At 44.6% G+C, this 21,108-nt stretch overlaps 1 protein-coding gene across 1 annotated transcript in view; it reads right to left on the reverse strand.

The window, feature by feature from the left end:
- LOC309550518 (uncharacterized protein) overlaps positions 1-21,108 on the reverse strand; it is a 257,449-nt gene that overhangs the window by 88,245 nt on the left and 148,096 nt on the right. The window contains exon 3 of the mRNA XM_082250880.1: positions 17,239-17,290. Coding sequence (XP_082107006.1) covers positions 17,239-17,290 — 52 coding nt within the window. The remainder of the gene's footprint in view (positions 1-17,238; positions 17,291-21,108) is intronic.

The following is a 21,108-nucleotide window of genomic DNA, read 5'->3' on the forward strand; positions in this document are numbered from 1 at the left end:
TTTTCAAAAAAGCCAAAAACACCAGTGAAATTGGAAAACTAGGAGCCATGGCTGTGCCGATATCCAGACCAAGTGACAGCACAGCTAATTAGGCAAGGTTTTAGGTTTGGCTTTAATTTGCCAGTTTTTGAAGGATTAGGCTGTAGTTGGGTTCAGAATTTAAAATCAGTGAGGGAACTTTCGGATATGGTTAGAAACAAGTTGTTTAAAGAGTTACAAGAGGGTAGAATAGCAAGTCCGTTCAGTTTTCCTCCTTTTTCAGATTTTCGCTTGTCCCCACTTGGGATCATACCCAAGAAAGAACCAGGCAGTTCTAGACTAATCCATCATCTATCCTACCCACGAAAATGTTCTCTGAATGATCAATTTAGTGAAGACTTGTGTTCTGTCACATATGCTTCTTTTGAAGAAGCAATTGGCAAGCTGCAAAAAATAGGTCAGGCGGCTTTGATGGCAAAGGCCGATAAAATCAGCATTTAGACTGTTGCCAATCAATCCAGAGAGTTTCAACTCATTGGGTTTTCAATTTGAAGGTATGTACTTTTTTGACAAGTGTTTACTGATGGGTTGCTCTATTTCTTGCGCATATTTTGAGAGTTTTTCATCATTTGTGGAGTGGGTAGTGGCAAAAGAAGCAAGATTTGGCAATTTAGTACACTATTTGGATGATTTTCTATTCATAGGAAAACCAGACTCTTAAGAGTGTGTAACAGGGGGGCGTTGCTTGGCGCGCACGGGAGATGGAGGCCTTAACGAGGAGCTCCGTGAGTGACCCGCTCTTCTCAGCTCCCTCGGGCTTCACTTTCTACAAATATGGGCAGAATTGGCAAGCCAGGACACAGCAACAAACCCTCGAAAACCGGATCTATCAATTTAGCCAAAAACATCCCGGATTTCTTCAATACCCAGCGATCGAGCAGATCCGAGTTCCAAGGGATCCAAGATGGCACGGGCTACCTCATGAGATAAGGGAATATGAAACGGACTCTGCAGCTGATACTGAGGACACGGTTGGCGATCCGGAGATCACAGACCTACCCATAACCTACAAAAAAGGTAGGACTGCCATAGCGGCAGACATAAAAAATTCATTTGCAGCTGCCATCATTGACTTGAAAGCAGACATAACTGGTCTCTCAGGCCAGATGTCTGCAGTGGAGAAGGCGGGAAGGAGCAGGGACAGAGCCATCAAAAAACTTGAAGATGTCTCCTTGTCACATTCCTCGCACCTCATAGCAATGAATAGGCAGATTGAGGACCTCGACAATCGAGGGCGTAGGAATAACATCTGCAGAGGGATCCCAGAATCTGTAGACAGGGATCAGACCAAACCAGCCCTGAGATCCATCTTTAACAGTTTACTAGAATGCCCTGAGGAATCCCCTATAGATTTTGAGAGGGCGCACAGAGCCCTGCGCCCCAAAGCTCCAGATGATGCCCCCCCAAGAGATATAATTTGCTGTCTCTCAAGTCACCCACTGAAAGAGGAAATAATGAAAGCAAGGCAAAACGAGCACATCCTTTTTTAATGGGAGCAATATACAGCCATTTCAGGACTTGTCACCCATCACACTAAAGAACAGAAGGGTGCTTAAGCCCTGGAATCTCTCAGGGCAAAAGACCTCCAGTACCGCTGGAAATTCCCCTTCGCATTGCAGGTTACACATGGAGGCAAACAGCATTTACTCCGGACCCCGGCTGATCTCCCCGATTTCTGTTCTAACCTGAGATTAGGTGAGGTTGAGTTACCTGATTGGTACGCCGAGTTCCTGCTACCACATACACAATGCTCCCCCCATGAAGAAAACAAACCCACACCATCTCGATCTCCTCACACCAAACGTGGGAAACACCAGAGAAAACGTGAGCTACTCTCACTCTTTGGAGCCTCTCCCAAGAAACCGAAAAACCCCAAACCCAGCGATCGCACCTGAAATACTCTCTGTACCGGTTTCCTGTGGATCAATGTTCGTTCGGATGATGTTATGTTGCTGTTAAAAGATCTGACTTGTTAATTTAAAAGACAGGCTGCCCATGCCTGTACTTGTTAATTCCTTTTTTTTTTAACTCTGAGAATCATTTGAAATAAATGTGGTTGTGAGATCCCAAATTTGGCCGCTAGATGGCAGCCAAGTACTTGTCAGTGTACACTCACACCCTGCTTTTCTACACTGGACTGTTTTGTTTTATTCTCCTACTCAGCCTCAGAGACTGATTCATAATCCTTTCTTGCACATCAGAGACTCCTGGAACCAACTTTGCCTTTCCTCAAGAAACGAAAGTGAGATGACACTAGAGTTATGACTTGATTTGCTCTCATTTTGCTTCTTACTGATAGGGGCCCTTTTTGCCTCTCATTTCACACCCCGGAAACTTCCAGGATCCTGCAGTTATTCAAATAGACTGTATATTTGAATGCTATTCTAAAAACGACTTTTTTTCTTTTTAAGTTGTGGCCCTTACCTCGGGGCCTTTATATCGCTTACCTCTGAAGGCACTATGGGAATGGTTATAGGAGTACACGGACGACAGAAGTAGCCACAAAATTCCTGCTACTTTAATCTTTTGAGTTACTTGTTATACTTACCTTGCAGTTACTGACAACTCTTTACTTTTCAGACAACCACATGTATTTTCCTTATGGCAAATTACAGAAGATGCGGGTTCTCTCCTAGCTCGTTATATAGGTTTACTCTTTGTTAATTCAGTTTAGAAGTTAACCTTCTGGTCCGCCTTTCACGACCCCACAAGGATATTTAATAATTATGATACGGATTTACTGGTAATATTGTGTCCTACCATAGCGATATAGATCGGATCCCACTTTTTACAGGCGCCGGCTGGTATCGCACCACCTTGAGTCTTTTCCTCCTCCTTTCTCTTCTACCCTTGTGTGCGTTTCCCTATTCCCTCCCTTACCTGCCCCTTTACCACCTTGTATAAAATCAGAACCTTTTTTTTTATTTGTTTTTTTGCATCTATATAGCCCCTCAGCAACTGGTCTCCTTGAACTTTGGACTACGCAGAAGAGAAGCCACTGACCATTCATCATGGTGTATTTGCATCTGGGCAAGAGTCCGTTTTTGATCTCCCACAATGTTAACGGTTTAAACATTCCTGAGAAAAGAAGAAAGCTCTTATATGAGCTTAAAAAACGTAAACCACAGATGGGTTTCCTGAAGGAACACTACTTTAAAAAGTCAAATCATCCTCCGATTACGAACAAGTACTTTCTGACGGCCTATTACGCCTCGAGTGAACTTGCTAAAACAAAGGGAGTGGCGATATTACATAGAGACACTCCGTTTGTATACGAAAAACAATTGGCAGATCCCGGAGGGAGATGCATATTCATCTCCGGAAAAATTGGGGACAAACCTATCACGTTAGCGAACGTGTATTTCCCCAACAAGGCCCACCTTACATTCTGTGCCCAAATGATCTCTGACCTAAAAGGGTTTGCGCGGGGCTGTGTTATACTGGGAGGGGATTTTAATGTCCCCCTAAATCCCTTGTGCGACACCTTCTCAGGCAAATCCAGCATTTGCTATGTATGCAGCCCTTAAAAAAAAAAAAATCAAACTTATGTTACAATCACTCACCTTGATTGATGTATGGAGAACACATCACCCTTCCACTAAAGACTTCACATTTTACTCTGCCCCCCACAGGAGGTACACGAGGATAGATTCCTTCATTACCCAACGAGACCTAGCAGATGTGATGGGCGTGATTTCCATCACAGATCATGCCCCGATCTCCCTCCATATGCAATTTTCCTCTGCGCGCAAATTCGATCGTTCCTGGCGATTAAATCCGTCTCTATTAATAGACATTCCCACTCAAGAACATATTCGCTCGGTACTTAAAAACTATTTTGCTGAGAACTCAGAGGAAATTTCAGCCATGACACTATGGGAAGCCCACAAAACGGTGAGCAGAGGGGAACTGATTCGTGTAGGTGCGCAGAGGAAGAAAGAAAAAAGGAGATGCGAACAAAATTAATTACCAAGATAAAAGAATTGGAGACAAAACAAACAATCCCAAGCCCAACAGGTTGAAGAAGTGCTACTTCAATCAATCGAGGAGAGAACTACATGATCTTTTAGACAAATGCTAAACGTATACTCTTCTTTAAAAAATCCCTCTACTATGAGCAAGGGGACAAATCTGGGAAAATTTTAGCCAGAGCTTTAAAAAGACACACAATATGCAAACAATATCTATGGGATTAAAAACACACAAGGACGCCTTATACAAGACTCTAGGGAAATTGCGAACACCTTTAGAGACTTTTATGCCAAACTCTACAACATTCCACCCCCAGACTAAACCTGCAGACGTCACATCACAGAGCACAATTGATAAAAGACTACCTAACAAGGAGTGGTCTACCAACTCTAGATCCAGAGACTTTTAGTACCCTTGAAAGTGAGATCTCCAGTGACGAGGTAAGACTGGCAGTAAAATCGTTGAAACCTGGGAAGAGCCCGGGCCCAGACGGTTTCACATCGCAATATTACAAGATTTACATTGATACCCTTGCTCCCCATCTCACCAAAGCTCTTAATGTAATTAAGAAGAAACATCCACCATCAAATGAATTCCTGTTAGCTCACATAACAGTGATCCCCAAACCAGATAAGGATAATACCCTATGTTCTAACTATAGGCAAATTTTGCTACTTAATACAGACCTTAAACTGCTAGCCAAAATACTAGCTGACAGAATTAGACCCTTTTTTGAGAAAATAATTGGTCCCGACCAGGTAGGCTTCATGCCTGGCAGAGAAGCTAGGGACAATGTTATTAAAGCTGTCAATTTGATTCACGGGGCTCGCAAAGTTGGATTCGAGGACCTTCTCCTGTCCACGGACGCGGAGAAGGCTTTGATCGAGTTGCGTAGGACTTTCTCTTCGCAACATGCGAGCACATAGGCTTTGGCCCTAATGTAATGTCCTGGATTAAGGCGCTATACTCATCACCTAAAGCCAAGGTAAAAGTAAATGGAGTTTTCTTGGACCCACTCGACTTACGGAATGGCACTAGACAGGGATGCCCACTCTCCCCCCCTCCTTTTTATTCTCTCTTTAGAACCTCTCATGCGATCAATTAATCAAGACAGCTCTATCCAGGGCATCAAGGTTCTGCAGAGAGAATATAAGGTAGCTGCATATGCAGATGATCTTCTCTTCTTCATTGCACAACCGCACATATCCATCCCCAATCTCAACCTACAATTTAACCAATACCGATACTTATCCATCTTCAAGGTAAACAACTCCAAATCAGAAGCTATGAACCATACTCTCCCCCCCCCCCCCCATATGATTAATCTCACCAAAGCCAATTGCCCCTATAAATGGGAACAACATTCCCTGAAATATCTAGGGATTAAACTAACCCCAAACACATTAACTCTGTTTGAAGCTAACTTTACTCCTTTATTGAAGAGCCTAACGGAGGATCTGAAGAGATGGGACAAAGGAAGGTTCTCATGGTTCGGGAGGGCAGCAATAATTAAGATGGCGGTTTTGCCCAGATTGCTTTATCCTTTTCATGCCATCTACCCAATTCCTTCTTTAGGAGACTTTCTACCATCCAAAGAAGATTTATCTGGGCAAATAAGCACCCAAGAATACATTTCAGTTATCTACAGCGCAACAGGGAAGATGGAGGCATGGGAATCCCTAATTTTTATAAATATTATATGGCCACGCATCTTACTAGGATTATTGACTGGTATTGCCATGACAAAACCAAAGACTGGGTCAATATTGAAAAACAATGGACAAATTTTCATACACATCACCTCCTATGGTCAAACCATTTGTCACATCCTACTGAAATTAAAACACACCCATTGATAAACACAACTCTCACCATTTTTCGTAAAGGTATGCTAAAATACAACCTCTCATCGTGTCCAGGTCCACTTACCTCTATACATAACAATCCTGATTTCCCCCCAGGGCTGCATAATAACTCACTTATTAGACCAACTAGAGGGAAACCTACACCCTTAACCGCAGCTGATTGTTTCCACAACGGTAAAATCTTAAGTTTCGAATCACTAAGACATAAATGCTCTAAGCATCCCTTGTCCTTCTGGAATTACGTGCAATTGCATGATTTTCTCCAAAATAGTAAAAACAAGTCTCTCCTATTCAGGAACCTCACGGAATTTGAAAGGTGTTGCTCACTCCAAATCCCTCTAAGGAGAGTAACCTCCATGGCCTATAAATGGCTTATCGCTTCTCACAAGAGCTGACCAGACCCTTTCAAATCCAGATGGGAGATTGACCTTGGCAAAAGAATCACGGATTCTCAATGGAGGAAATCATGTATATTCTCGTACAAATGCTCGATAAGCACCCAATTACAAGAGAATGCATTTAAGGTTAGAACTCAATGGTACAGAACACCATTAACTCTTAAAAAATGGTATCCCACGACTTCAGACAAATGCTGTCATTGCGGCACCGAGACTGGTAGATTCCTGCATATATGGTGGACCTGTCCTAAAATTAAGCCTTTCTGGGATTCTATATCACACTGGATTAAGCACATAATGGGACTAGTTCTAGACCATGATGCCCCTACCTTCTTACTCCACATAAATGCTTTTTCTTACAAGAAATACAAGTCTTCCTTGGCAAGACATGCCAAATAAGGCTAAAAGTCTGATTCCCCTACAGTGGAACTGTGCTACCCCTCCAAATATCAGAGACTGGGTCATCAAAATGGATCACCCATTTTAAATGGAAAGGGTAGTGGCCATGAAATTTGAGAGAAATGAACCCTTCCAAAAAATGTGGACTAATTGGTCTCACTTCACAGTGTCTCAAGAATACACCTCTCTAAAGTCTAACAGCCAAACTTAATTCCTCCTTAGAACACTCATTTCTTGGATTTCCCTAGGTAACATGATTGCCCTCACCAAACCTGGACTCTCTGCCTGATGAGATTACACTCAGAACCTATACATCTCGCCCCCTTGCCCCCCCATTCTCTCCCTCCTCACCCCCTCCCCTTTTTTCCCCTTCCCCCTTGTGTACGTCTTCCTTCTTTCTCCCCCTCTTTTCCCTTCTCTCTTTTCTTCTCCTCCCTGACGGACTTTCCTCTTTTCTCCGTTGGGTAGGTGAAGGCTATGTAGTTATGATATATTTATCACTTGAACTATTTTTTTCTAGACACCAATTGATGTACTAGCAATACTTATTTGATGAGAATTCCTGTCGTAACGTGGAAATTACCACATTATGGAATATTCCTTCTTTTCCCTTAAATGGTTGATTGCCAAAGCCCAGCATGTTGCTGACTGTTTGCTTTTGGTTTTACCACACCTTTGGCACATCCTAGATTCTGTATTCTGTTCTTTTTGAATATACCATGTATCGCACTTTATACGTTTACGACCCTATATTGTTGTTTATATGACGTGTATTGATTCTTTTTTCAATAAAGCACCTTTTTTTTTTTTTTTTTTTTTTTAAACACAAAGTGTGCAACATTGCTTGAAAAATTCTTTGAAGTGTGCAGGAAATTTGGCATCCCATTGGCAGATAAGACCGCGTTTCCTACTACATGTATTGAGTTCTTAGGGAGAACAATAGATTCGGGGAATATGGAATATAGATTACCTCAGGAAAAAATTGAAAATATCTGTAGTACAATTGTGAGGGTAATGCGGCTTAAGGTTACTGTAAAAAATATGAATATGCAGCAGCTGTTGGGTTTGTTGGCATTTGCAACGAGGGTACTTCCAATGGGGCGTATTTTCTCACGTAGGATGTACCTAGCAATTGCAGGCCTAACAAACCCATATGCACATATTAGGGTTACAGCAGAAATAAAAGAGGACCTGTTAGTTTGGCATACATTTTTGGAAGAATTCAATGGGAGATCGGCATGACAGGAAGAATTTATCATCGATCAAGACTTTAAATTATATTCAGATGCTGCTGGATCTGTTGGTTTTGGTACAATATGGAGAACACATTGGTGCGCAGCAAGATGGCCATTAGCTTGGTGTAAGAATGGTTTAGTTAAGAATATAGTGTTATTGGAGCCATTTCCCATAATTGTTGCTATAGAGATATGGGGTCTTTATTGTAGAAATAAGAGGATTTTATGCTCTACTGACAACCAAGGAGTGGTGTATGCGTTAAATTGTCTAACATCTAGGTCCAAGCCGGTGATTCGTCTGTTGAGGTATTTAGTTTATAAAGGTTTGTGCCTTAATTTGTGGGTAAAAGCTCAATATGTGAGAGGAAAAAGTAATGTATTAGCTGATGCTTTATCAAGATTTCACATGAATCATTTCTTCCAGCTTTTTCCAGAGGCAGACGCGGAAGGATCTACTTGCCCCCTGCAACTATGGGATATAGTGTGATCGCGGATAACATTATAAAGTCGCTGGCTCCTTCGACCTGGTCAGGTTACAGGGCAGTGTGGTTGGACGTCTTTTTTCAATTCGCTTAACTTAGGAAATTTTGAAGTGTCTGAAAGTCTAGCATTATTTTTGAATAATTTAATGGAAAAAGGGTACTCCTGGTCCCATATTAATAAGATTTTATCAGGGGTATCCTTTTTTCTGCAGCTGCATTCCTGTCCATCCTTATTAAAGTTCGTCTCTATAAGACAAGCGATGAAAGGATATAAAAGGAATAATTTAGCATTAGATAAAAGAAAGCCTATTACAGTTCAGATCTTAAGCGAGTTATGCGTAGGTTTAGATAAAATTGGTTATTCACCTTTTGAGGCTGATATGTTCAGGGCAGCTTTTTCAATTTGTTTTTTCGCGGCTCTGAGGATATCAGAATTAGTTCCAATGAATAGTAACGGTAGGGACGGTTTAAGGATGGGCAATGTTTTGGCTGCTTCAGAGGGTATTAAGTTATTCTTGCAGCGGTCTAAAACTGATCAGAAGGGTAAGGGTTGTTGGATTACTTTGGCAAGGTGTTCTAAAATGTTGGTATGCCCGGTGAGTTTGCTAAATAATTGTTTATTGATTAGACCAAAAAACAGGAAGGTTTTTTAGACCAAAACAGGAAGGTTTTTTATATTTCTTCATCAGGATGGTTCGCCCATGACAAGATTCCAATTCGTTAGTTTTGAAAAAAGTGGTAAGCTATTGTAAGTAGTGTTGAGCGAACACGGACTGTATTATTCGTGTCCGTACCGAATAATTGGATTTTTGTTACCCGAACACTTTACTGTATATTCGGGTAAAAATCCGTGTTCGGTCGTTTTATTTCCGGGTTTTGCATGCTTTGGCGCTCTTTTCATGGCGGGCTTTCAACAGCCAATCAACAATCGTTTAACTGGTGTGCCTTAAGCCATCCCAGCCATGCCTGCAAATGTCTCAGTAGCTGTGATTGGCCGTCTGAAGCATGTGACCAAGTCTTTATAAGTTCGAGGCAGCCGCAGCGGCGTCATTATGCTGCTTAGATCAGGGACAGAGCACACATCAACGTGCTGGCTGCTGATTAGGGAAAGATAGGCAGGAAAAAACCATTTGTGTCCGGATAGAATTGAGGGACAGGTCGGAGTGTTTAGGCAGGGCGAGTTGTAGGCATTTTAGGGATAGAGTCTGCTGAATTATAGGGTCAGTGTCTTCTGCAAACTACAATCGATATTGCTGTGTGGGGGGTGGGGTCTGCACTCAATCCTGATCTACGATCTCTTCTCAATCCTGTTAGGGAGAGGCTGCTGCTGAATTTTAGGGTCAGAGTGTTCTACAAACTACAATCGATATTGCTGTGTGGGGTGGGGTCTGCACTTAGTTCTCCTGATCTACGATCTCTTCTCAATCCTGTTAGGGACAGAGTCTGCTGAATTTTAGGGAAACTGTGTTCTACAAACTACAATCGATATTGCTGTGTGGTGTGGGATAGGAGATAGGCAGGTGTCAGTGATCCACATCCATTTTTCTGTGTGTGGGCTGCAGTGAACACAATCTTTTTGGGGTGCAGTGAAGACAATCCTTGTGGGGTGCAGTGAAGACAATCCTTGTGGGGTGCCGTGAAGACAATCCTTGTGGGGTGCCGTGAAGACAATCCTTGTGGGGTGCCGTGAAGACAATCCTTGTGGGGTGCCGTGAAGACAATCCTTGTGGGGTACAGTGAACACAATCTCATACTTCTGAAGCTTTGAGGGTGCTGTCTGTTCTATACTCCTCCTCCTCCTCCTCATCCAGCCTTTTAGGTGTACAAACAATAGTAATTGGGGCCTAGTGTGCTTCTGTACGTGTGAAAAACATACACTTTTTTTGATCATATTTCCTATTCCGCTATTCTATAAAAACCTTTGGGGCTCAATTAAATTGCGGAATAGTCTGTGTCAGTACGTGTGAGATCCACCTTTCCAAGTTTTTGGGGTTCATCTCATACTTCTGAAGCTTTGAGGGTGCTGCCTGTTCTATACTCCTCCTCCTCCTCCTCATCCATCCTTTTAGGTGTACAAACAATAGTAATTGGGGCCTAGTGTGCTTCTGTACGTGTGAAAAACACACTTTTTTTGATCATATTTCCTATTCCGCTATTCAATAAAAACCTTTGGGGCTCAATTAAATTGCGGAATAGTCTGTCGGTACGTGTGAGATCCACCTTTCCAAGTTTTTGGGGTTTATCTCATACTTCTGAAGCTTTGAGGGTGCTGCCTGTTCTATACTCCTCCTCCTCCTCCTCCTCCTCCTCATCCATCCTTTTAGGTGTACAAACAATAGTAATTGGGGCCTAGTGTGCTTCTGTACGTGTGAAAAACATACACTTTTTTTTGATCATATTTCCTATTCCGCTATTCAATAAAAACCTTTGGGGCTCAATTAAATTGCGGAATAGTCTGTGTCGGTACGTGTGAGATCCACCTTTCCAAGTTTTTGGGGTTCATCTCATACTTCTGAAGCTTTGAGGGTGCTGCCTGTTCCATACTCCTCTTCCTCATCCTCCCTTTAGGGTAGGAAAAAATTTAATCGGGCCTAGTCTGTGTTTGTACGTGTGAGATACACAGTTTTTTATCCTATTCCGCTATTCAATACACACCCTTTTGGTGTAAAAAACATTAAATTGCGGCATAGTTTGCATATTTGACTGTGAGATACACCCGTGCGATACGGTTGTTCTTTTGTTCCGCTATTCAATAAAGACCTTTCTAGGGCAAGATCTTAAATTTCAGAAATATGAGGAGAGCGTCAAATAGGGGCCGTGGCCTGGGTCGTGGTGGTGCTGCTGCTAGAGCTCCTGTTGCAAGGAGAGGACGTGGTCGATCTGTGCCAGCTACACGCACAAGTGAAACACCTTCCTCAAGTGTGAGTAGGCGACAGAACCTGCATCAGTATTTGGTAGGGCATCATACGCCCCTAGAAGTGATGAGGCCAGAACAAGTGGAGGCGATAGTAGATTGGTTTGCTGCTGACAGTGCCTCCAGTTCCTTCACATTGTCTCCCACCCAGTCTACTGCAGAAAGGTCACAGTTGGCACCTGCAGCCGATGTCCAACCGTCTTTCACCTCACCCCCTTGCAAATCAGGCAAGCAGTCTGAGCCCCAAGCCATACAGCAGTCTCTTCTTTTTGATGACTGTCAGCAGGGTTTCCCAGGGCCATCCACCTAGCCCTGCCCCAGAAGTGGAAGAGATTGAGTGCAGCGATGCCCAACCACTTATTTCTCAAGATGAGTACATGCAAGGATCATCGCAGCACGTCTCCGATGATGACGAAACGCAGGTGCCAACTGCTGCGGCGTTCAGCATTGTGGAGACCGACAAGGAGGGCAGGGGTGAAGACTGGGTGGAAGATGATGTGGAGGACGATGAGGTCCTCGACCCCACATGGAATGAACGTCATGCAGGTGACCTGAGTAGTTTGGAGGAAGAGGCGGTGGTCGCACAGAGCCACCAGCACAGCAGAAGAGGGAGCAGGGTGCAGAAGCGGAGCGGCCGTGCCCTAGACACTACGCCCGCTACTGCCCAACGCAGCAAGGGAACGAGCGCACCAAAGTCAGCTCAAAGGAGTTCTCTAGCGTGGAAGTTCTTTAGAAAATGTGCTGATGACAGGACACGAGTGGTTTGCACCCTGTGCAATCAGAGCTTGAAGCGAGGCATAAACCTTCTCAACCTGAGCACAACCTGCATGATCAGGCATCTAAGTGCAAAGCACGAGCTGCAGTGGAGTACACACCTTCAAAACCAAGAAACGTCTCTGGCTCATCCTGCTTCCTCTTCTGCTGCAGTCTCGGCCGCTCCAGCCACATCTGTAGTGATACCGGCACCTGCCACCCCGCAAACAGACGATCTGTCAGCAACACCACCACCTGGGTCACCAACAACCATCTCCACAATGTCCCGTGGAAGCGTTCAGATTTCCATCTCCCAAACACTTGAGAGGAAGAGGAAGTACCCCCCTACCCACCCGCGATCCCTGGCCCTGAATGCCAGCATTTCAAAATTATTGGCCTTTGAAATGCTGTCATTCCGTCTGGTGGAGACGCACAGTTTTAAAAACCTTATGTCGGTGGCTGTCCCACAGTACGTCGTGCCCAGCTGCCACTACTTTTCCAGGCAAGCCATCCCTTCCCTACACAACCAAGTGGGGGAAAAAAATCAGGTGTGCACTGAGCAACGCCATCTGTGCCAAGGTCCACCTAACTACCGATACATGGACCAGTAAGCACGGTCAGGGGCGTTATATCTCCCTAACGGCACACTGGGTAAATGCAGTGGCGGATGGGCCTGAGGCGGATAGCAATTTGGCGCATGTCCTTCCACCACCGAGGATTGCAGGGCGCTTCAGTTTGCCTCCTGTTCCTAACTCCTCCTACTCCGCTTCCTCATCCGGACAGCGTAACACCTTCACCACCAACTTCAGCACGGCCAGGGGTAAACGACAGCAGGCAGTTTTACAACTTGCCTGTTTGGGGGACAAACCACACACCGCGCAGGAGTTGTGGAGGAGCATGGAACAGCAAACATGAGTGGTTGCTGCCAGCGAGCCTCAAGCCCGGCCTGGTGGTGTGCGATAACGGGAGAAATCTCATAGCAGCTCTGGGCCTAGCCGGTTTGACGCACATCCCTTGCCTGGCGCATGTGCTGAATTTGGTGGTGCAGAGGTTCCTTAAAAACTAACCCGATATGTCAGAGCTGCTGCAGAAAGTGCGGGCCGTTTGTGCGCACTTTCGGCGTTCTCACCCTGCTGCTGCTCGCCTGGCAGCGCTGCAGCGTAACTTCGGCCTTCCCGCTCACCGCCTCATACGTGACGTGCCCACAAGGTGGAACTCCACCTTGCACATGCTGGAAAGACTGTGCGAGCAGCAGCAGGCCATAGTGGAGTTTCAGCTGCAGCACGCAGGAGGAGGAGGAGCTGGAGGAGGAGATGGAACCATGTTCACAGCAGGGTGGCACCCAGGCCAGCTCATGGCCATCACTGGTGCGTGGCTGGGGGGATACAGAGGACACGGACGATACACCTCCCACAGAGGACAGCCTTTCGTCGCCTCTGGGCAGCCTGGCACACATGAGCGATTACATGCTGCAGTGTCTCCACAACGACCGCCGAGTTGCCCACATTCTAACTTGTGCTGATTACTGGGTGGCCACGCTGCTGGATCCCCGTTACAAGGACAACGTACCGTCCTTAATTCACTCACTGGAGCGCGATCGCAAGATGCGCGAGTACAAGTGCACGCTGGTAGACGCGATGCTGCTGGCATTCCCATCTGACAGCGGGGCCACAGTGGAAGCACAAGGCAGAGGAGGAGGAGGTCGCCAACTCAACCAGGGCACCGCCAGCACCTCAGAAGGCAGGGTTAGCATGGCCGAAATGTGGAAAAGCTTTGTCAGCACGCCACAACAAACAGCAGCACCAGCAGCTCAGATGGAACGTCTTAGCAGGAGGCAGCATTTTACCAACATGGTGGAGCAGTATGTGTGCACACGCCTACATGTAGTGAATGAGGGGTCTGCCCCCTTCAACTTCTGGGTCTCCAAATTGGGCACATGGCCTGAGCTTGCCCTTTACGCCTTGGAGGTGCTGGCGTGCCCTGCAGCCAGTGTATTATCTGAACGGGTATTTAGCACGGCTGGGGGTGTTATAACAGACAAGCGCAGCCGCCTGTCCAGAGACAATGTGGACAAGCTCACGTTCATTAAAATGAACCAGGCATGGATCCCACGGGACTTTTCCGTACCTTGTGCAGAATAGCAATGGATACCGACCTTACCCAGCCATTGTTCCATTTTTGCTCTCTCACTCTTTTGGGGTGTACCCTCATTTAAAATTTGTGAAAAGAAGCAGTGTTGGCTACCTCGTCCTCCTCCTCAGGGCCAGATTAATGTAGGGGCTATTGGAGCTGCAGCTCCATGCAGGCCCCTACCTTTTATATAGGAGGGACAGTTGCCGATGCATGGATGTGTTTATGGGCTTCAGAGACAGCATCCCATGTTGAATTAGGCATGCATGGCTGCACCCTTCCTCCTCTGGGTGCATGCCAAGGCACGGCCCTTAAGGCCCTTCAAAATCCTCAGCACCAAGACCATGATGCTCTTAATCCGGCCCTGGTCCTCCTCCACCGCCGCTTCCACCTACACCGCCCATAGGTGTGCGCAGCCTATTGCATTAGGGTGTGCACCCCAAAGTTGAAATACACATGCATGTGTTTGCCTACATGTACATGGCCCCGATACATTACTCTCCCTGCTGGCAAAGAGAAATAGAGCAGAGCAGGTGCGAGGGAGATCTTTCCCATCTCCTCACTGGCAAACAGAGCGATAATGCTATGTGCCCTAGGTGATTAGGGTGTGCCCAGGTACACCAGGCACACCCTGTGCGCACGCCTATGACACCGCCACATCCACCACCACCTCAACCTCCCTCCTACTCCTTATGGGCCTTGTCCTTCAGAGATGAAGAACATTGTTTTATTTTTCTGTTTTTTTTTGTTGTTTTAAGTTATTTCCCTATCCACATTTGTTTGCAGAGCACTTGCCATGCTCTTAACTACGTTTTGCTGCCATTTGCAGCACTCTAGCCCTTTCCATTGGTGTTTTAAAGCCATTTTAGTGCCTTAAAGTTCGGGTCCCCATTGACTTCAATGGGGTTCGGTGTCCGGGAAAAGTTCGGTAAAAGTCCGGGACACGGACCCGGACTTTTTTTTAAAGTTCGGCCGAACCCGTCGAACACGGACATCTAGGTGTCCGCTCAACCCTAATTGTAAGTTGAATGATGTAGTGATATTGTCACATTCATTCCGAATAGGAGCAGCCACTGAGGCTGCAAGGTTAGGTTTAAATACAGAAAAAATTAAGCAAATTGGTAGATGGAAATCAAATGCATTTAAATTGTATGTCAGACCTAACAATATTTTCTGAATTACCTAGGTGTTCACCGGATAGTGTGGATAGTCGGACATTCATATATCTTTTGGGTGCAAAGAAGAGCAGCTGCTAGAAGTTATACTGAATCTCTTGGTTTGGATACAGATTTATATACCGTTTGCTGGCATGGAATTAGGGGTATGGTGTTGGTGGATCTTCTGGTTGAGTTGGGAACTATGGCATGTATGTATTCCCACCCAAATGTACTGGTAGTGCACCTGGGTGGGAATGATATAGGGCATAAGAGAACATTGGATCTGGTCTTTCAAATGAAACACTATGTCCGAACGATTAAAGCTATATACCCTAGCTCGGTGGTGGTTTTCTCCGAAATCATTCCCAGGTCATGTTTAAGTTTTGGCCGTTATGGAGATAAGATTCGTAAAAGAATCAAAAGAATAATGGAGAAGTTCATGTCCTTGGGTTATGGTTTTTCGTTTCGCCATTTGGAATTAGAAGGTAACATTAAAGGGTTATATAGGAGCGATGGGATTCATTTGTCCGATATAGGGATAGATATATTCAATAACAATCTCCAGACATGCATTGAGAAGGCCGTGGTTTGGGGGTAGACAGGAGGTGCTAGGTGCACATCCTCTGTTTGGGGACAGTGTAAGGATATGGTGATGTGGTTATTCAGCTCGAGCTGTAATAGCCGAGTTGAAAATTCGTATGGAAGTTAAAAGTTCTAAGTCATGTCGTTATTAAATATGAAGTTTTAATAAAGTGTATATTTGAAAACCAATAAAGGCCGTGGCCAAAAAAGTTTTGCCAATAAGTCTAGTTGTGTTATTTGCATGTCTGGAGATTGTTGGAGAATGAAATGCTGCGTGTTATCCCATGTTGGGGAAAGGGGGAAACGGGTTTCAAGGCACCCCCTTTTCTTCATGGGATCACCGCAGCTAGCGGGTTTCAAGGCTCCCCCTGCAGGTGAGGGCGTGGTACCATGAGGGGGCTTGTACCTGATAGGTAGGGGTCTTTGGAGGCTACTGGAAGCTTCTAGAAGCCCCTGGGGGTCTATATAAGGTGCTGACTAAAACTGGCGCCAGACGTCGCGGGATACGAAAAGCTGCGGAGCTCACCACACCCCCCCCCCTCCCCTTGTCGCGGCCTTGTTAATGTGGTGGGTCACCTTTTCGTAAGAAAAGGGGGACAGTGTAAGGATATGGTGATGTGGTTATTCAGCTCGAGCTGTAATAGAGTTGAAAATTGGTATGGAAGTTAAAAGTTATAAGTCATGTCATTATTAAATATGAAGTTGAAGTTTTAATAAAGTGTATATTTGAAAACCAATTAATAAAGGCCGTGGCCAAAAAGTTTTGCCAATAAGAAGTCTAGTTGTGTTATTTGCATGTCTGGAGATTGTTGGAGAATGAAATGCTGCGTGTTATCCCATGTAGTCACCCTCTTCCTCACAGAGGACATAATGAGACAGAAAAACAGTGAGAAAACATTACATTAAAAATAGATTACAAGGCTATTAAATAGTAGATGTGTATGGAATTTTCGGAGAAGATATTAATGTCAATTAGCTGAGCAAAAGTAAGATGACATACGTGGCAGACTACCAGCACATTAGGGCCCTATGGGGTGTTTAGGCCCTGTGGGTGCAATCCTGGCACCTTAGTGTAGTATCCAGCCCTGCTGCTTGTAGGCTGTCAAAGTCTATGGCGGACTGAAATACCCCTAGATGGGGTGAAATGCTGTACCGTGTGGTACCTGCGTTTAGGGCCCTATGCGTTTAAGGACATTCTCTTTAATTTTTTTTATAGTATTTACAATATTATCAAGTAACAATGACAGTTCAGAGTCCAATTTAGTCACGTATTGTTTGTGCAAACATAAATAGGAGGAAAAGTAATACGTACTCTTAAGCAATTTCTCATATTCCTCCTTTGTATCAAATAGCTTCTCTTCAAACTGTAAAGAAAAAGATCAAGTCAGTGACATTAGACATGAAACCTTAGAGTATGCTTTGAAAGGTCTATTGATACCCAAGCAATCGTGAGGCAAAATGGAAAATGGAGAGATAACACCGCTCAGGCTAGTCAAAAACCATGATTCAAGGTGGGTGCTGAACCTCGGCTTGCCACCAGAAGCATAAAAGAATAAAATGGTCGCACACCACCACGGAATCCAATGAAGAAAAGTTTATTTATTCACATAAGTGGTACAAATTACAGCAGGGTAGGACAGTAGATGCGTTTCACACGACTGCTACATGCTTGTTTACTATCGTGGACAAACACGTAGCAGTCGTGTGAAACGTGTCTACTGTTCTACCCTGCTGTAACTTGTACCACATGTGAATAAAGGAACTTTTCTTCATTGGATTCCGTGGTGGTGTGCAACCATTTGATTCTTTTAGGCAAAATGGAAGACTAGAACTCATTTCCTTCAATTTCCTCAAATGAATAAATGAACAAAGTATGGTTGAAGGACGGGCTGTACGTTTGCATCAGTATTAATTTTGGCAGCAAATTTCAATTTAGTCTTAGGACTAAAATGGCATTTTAGTTTTATTCCCATTTTAGTCTTCTGCAAGTGTTTTCGTTTTAGTCGTATTTAGTGGACTAAAACTCCAGTACATTTTAGTCGACTAAAACATCTTACATTTTAGTCGACTAAAACTCATTTTAGTCATCTAAATGGTCATGGTCAGGTCAGAGAGGAGGCCTGTAATGCTGCCTGCAGTAAAAGTGGAGATTAGAAAGTTGAGAGATTTAACATGTGTGTGGTCACATTTTATAACATTTTATGGTGGGGCATTGGGTGGAGCTTGGGCGGAACTTGCTTTAAAATGTGGGCGGGGTCATCAAATTTACGTTCGGGCTGAAGCCCCTGGTCTTTCTCACCTAGCAACGCCCCTGGTCACCAGTTACAGAGGATCAGGCACAGTGATGGCACTAGGACTAAGGAGAAACTCCCACTAGCTGCCCTTATAGAATAAATGGAGATTCACTGAGATCACGTGACAGCTATGCCACATAAAGAAAAAAAAAAAAAAAAATACAAACACAGATGTAAAACATTTTACCCACACAGATAGACTTGGATTATCTAACTAAATGCAGGGGATTCAAATACAAACCTTTTCTTCTACTTTAGGCTTGTCAGTTGGGTTATACTGCAGGAAGTTTAGCCTAGCTGGTGTATACAGCTCTCACTTGCCAAGAAGTTAGTTAGGCTTAAGGCCCGTATACACGAGTCGAAATTCGGCCGGGAATTTTCGTCCGACGACCGATCTGCTGATTTTCAGCTTGTTAGTATGATGCTTCCAAAAACCGACTCCGACTTTTCGGCCAAAAAAAGTCTGGTGTGCAGGCTATAAAATTTTTGTCCGTCAAAACACGTCCGATTTTCGTGCAGTCAGTACAGATTTCGACAGGGAAAAATCTTATGAGCAAGACTGGGCATGCTCAGATGAAAGAACACAAAGAAAGCAATCCAACACATGACATCACTTCTGAAGAAGAATTCTGTCGGACGACAAAATTCGTGTGCAGTCTAGAGCACATTCCAAGCAACAGACACCACTCTGGACAAAAGACGAACGACCAGTCGGCGGAAATTCGTTGCGTGTGTACAAGGCTTTAGTCTCTACTTGCAGTTGGGGAGGGGTAAAATAGGCCAGCGAGTCCCCTGCGCCCCCCCCCCCCCCCCCCATATCAAGCTTCAAAGGTAGCCACACAGGAGTATACACATGCCGCAGACATGTTCTGCAGCAAAAATTATTCTCCCCCTCGGGGTGGATGTACCACCTGCTGAACATGACTTATTCAAGTCAAAGGGGCCATTCCGCAACCATCCCACATCCACAGGCAATGATCTGAATGCTGTCTGACCTTCCTATTTGATAAGGGGCCATATACATTTGGTGAGTTTGTTTGCCCTCTAGGGGGCCTCACAAGCTTGGGTGGAGGAAGCACTTTTGACACTTTCAGGAGTGAACAGTTATCACTATATACACCACATTTTTAAAAGGACACTGTTTTTTATTCAATACATTTATGGATTGCTTATATTTATTCACGTCACTTTTTTTCAAGGATTGCATATATTTATGTTATGCACTGTTGATATTTAAAGCCTAAGTTAAGTCAAATAAAAAAAAATAAATAAATAAATTCAGCCCAAGGGACAGTACTTACAATTAATGCATTATATCCCCTTGTGCTGCTGGTTTCAGTTTTAGTCCTTGTTCATACAGGCATATTACAGCATATGTACCTGCACAGGGATGCACAGGTGGTTTGTGTATCCCAATGCAGAAGTCCCATTTGGGACGCAGCGGTTTCACGCAGATAGTCACTGCTCCCAATTTGACATTCATGTGGGTGTAGGTGCACCTCGAGCACAGACATTCTGCATGGATGTCAATTTAGTAGTAGCTGCTGCATTCTAAAAGACATACAGTAAATGGGACAGCCTGTAGGAGGATGCATGGAACACCTGTGGTAACCTGGTCTCCCCCCCCCCCCCCCACACACAGCTGTAATTTTCTGGTGCTTTGGGGGTAAATACGAGCCGAGTAACAGGTCATAGATCTCTTAAGAGTGCTGACCATGCCTGTCCTCTCTGCCCAGCTAATCCATTCACAGAAGCTGTGCAAAAGCTTCCATACAAGAAGAGCGCTCTATTGAATGAGGGACTTGTGGATAAATGAAATGTCAGCCTTCTCCATTCAAAGATGGGTTGCTTTTAAATACAGTCCCTCATGCTTTTTTTTTTTTTAAGCGGTTTTGGCTAAACTTGGGCTTTAAAGTGATGGGAGCATTTTGAATGCCCTATGGTATTTATTACAGCTGCTAGTTGAAGAGCCACTGACAGAGTAGCATGGGACAATTGTTTGTAAGTATCTTAAAAGGGATACTAAAGCTTAATTTTTCTTTAATTAAGCTTTAGTATTTTATTTTTCTAATAAAACCTGCTTTACTTACCTGCTCTGTGCAGTGGTTTAGCAGAGCCAGAGCACCTGGGGGACCCGGAAAGAGATCGGGTTGCTCTGTGCTAAACTACTGCACAGAGCAGGTAAGTAAAACGGATTTAAAAGAAAAATTAATCTTTAGTATCTCTGGCTCCTCCCCCTCAAGCAGTGCCCCCAGGGAAAGCCATTTACCCTGGGGGCACTGCTGCATGCTCGCTCCTGAGCTGCTGCTCTATGCATCCATAAAACAAAAGCAGCCGCCCAGTGCTTCTTATTGGCTCACTGGCTGTAATTGACAGCAGTGGGAGCCTATTGGCTCCCACTGCTGTCACAGCAAATGAGAAGGGAGAGTCCCCATACAACCGAGGTGATCCTGAACATTGCTGGATTGGAGGGGGCTGCTGCACACAGAGGTTTCCTTACCTTCATGCATAGAATTTATAAAGGTATAAAACCTTCAGCCTTTAGAAGTACTTTAAGCACAGAGAACCCCCCAGAGACTCCTCTAAAATAACATCACAGTTCCAAAGAAAAGGGGCGATGTTCCCCCTGGTTCCCTGTCAGATGTTGTTCAAACGCATGCAAATAAACACTGACCACAGAGTAGAAAACAATGGAGGAGACCCCCTGCTTACCACACCGCTGACTAGGTCAGGATACTACTGCTCTGCTTGGAGGAGGAGCAAGATGCAACCCGCTGCAGGCAGAGCACTGCTTACCTGAGGGATACTGGGGTTGATTTACTAAAAAAAAAAAACTGAAGAGCGCAAAATCTGATGCAGCTCTGCATAGAAACCAATGAGCTACTAGG

Source organism: Pelophylax lessonae (genome assembly GCF_965119305.1).
Source record: "Pelophylax lessonae genome assembly, chromosome: 3".
Lineage (NCBI taxonomy): Eukaryota > Metazoa > Chordata > Amphibia > Anura > Ranidae > Pelophylax > Pelophylax lessonae.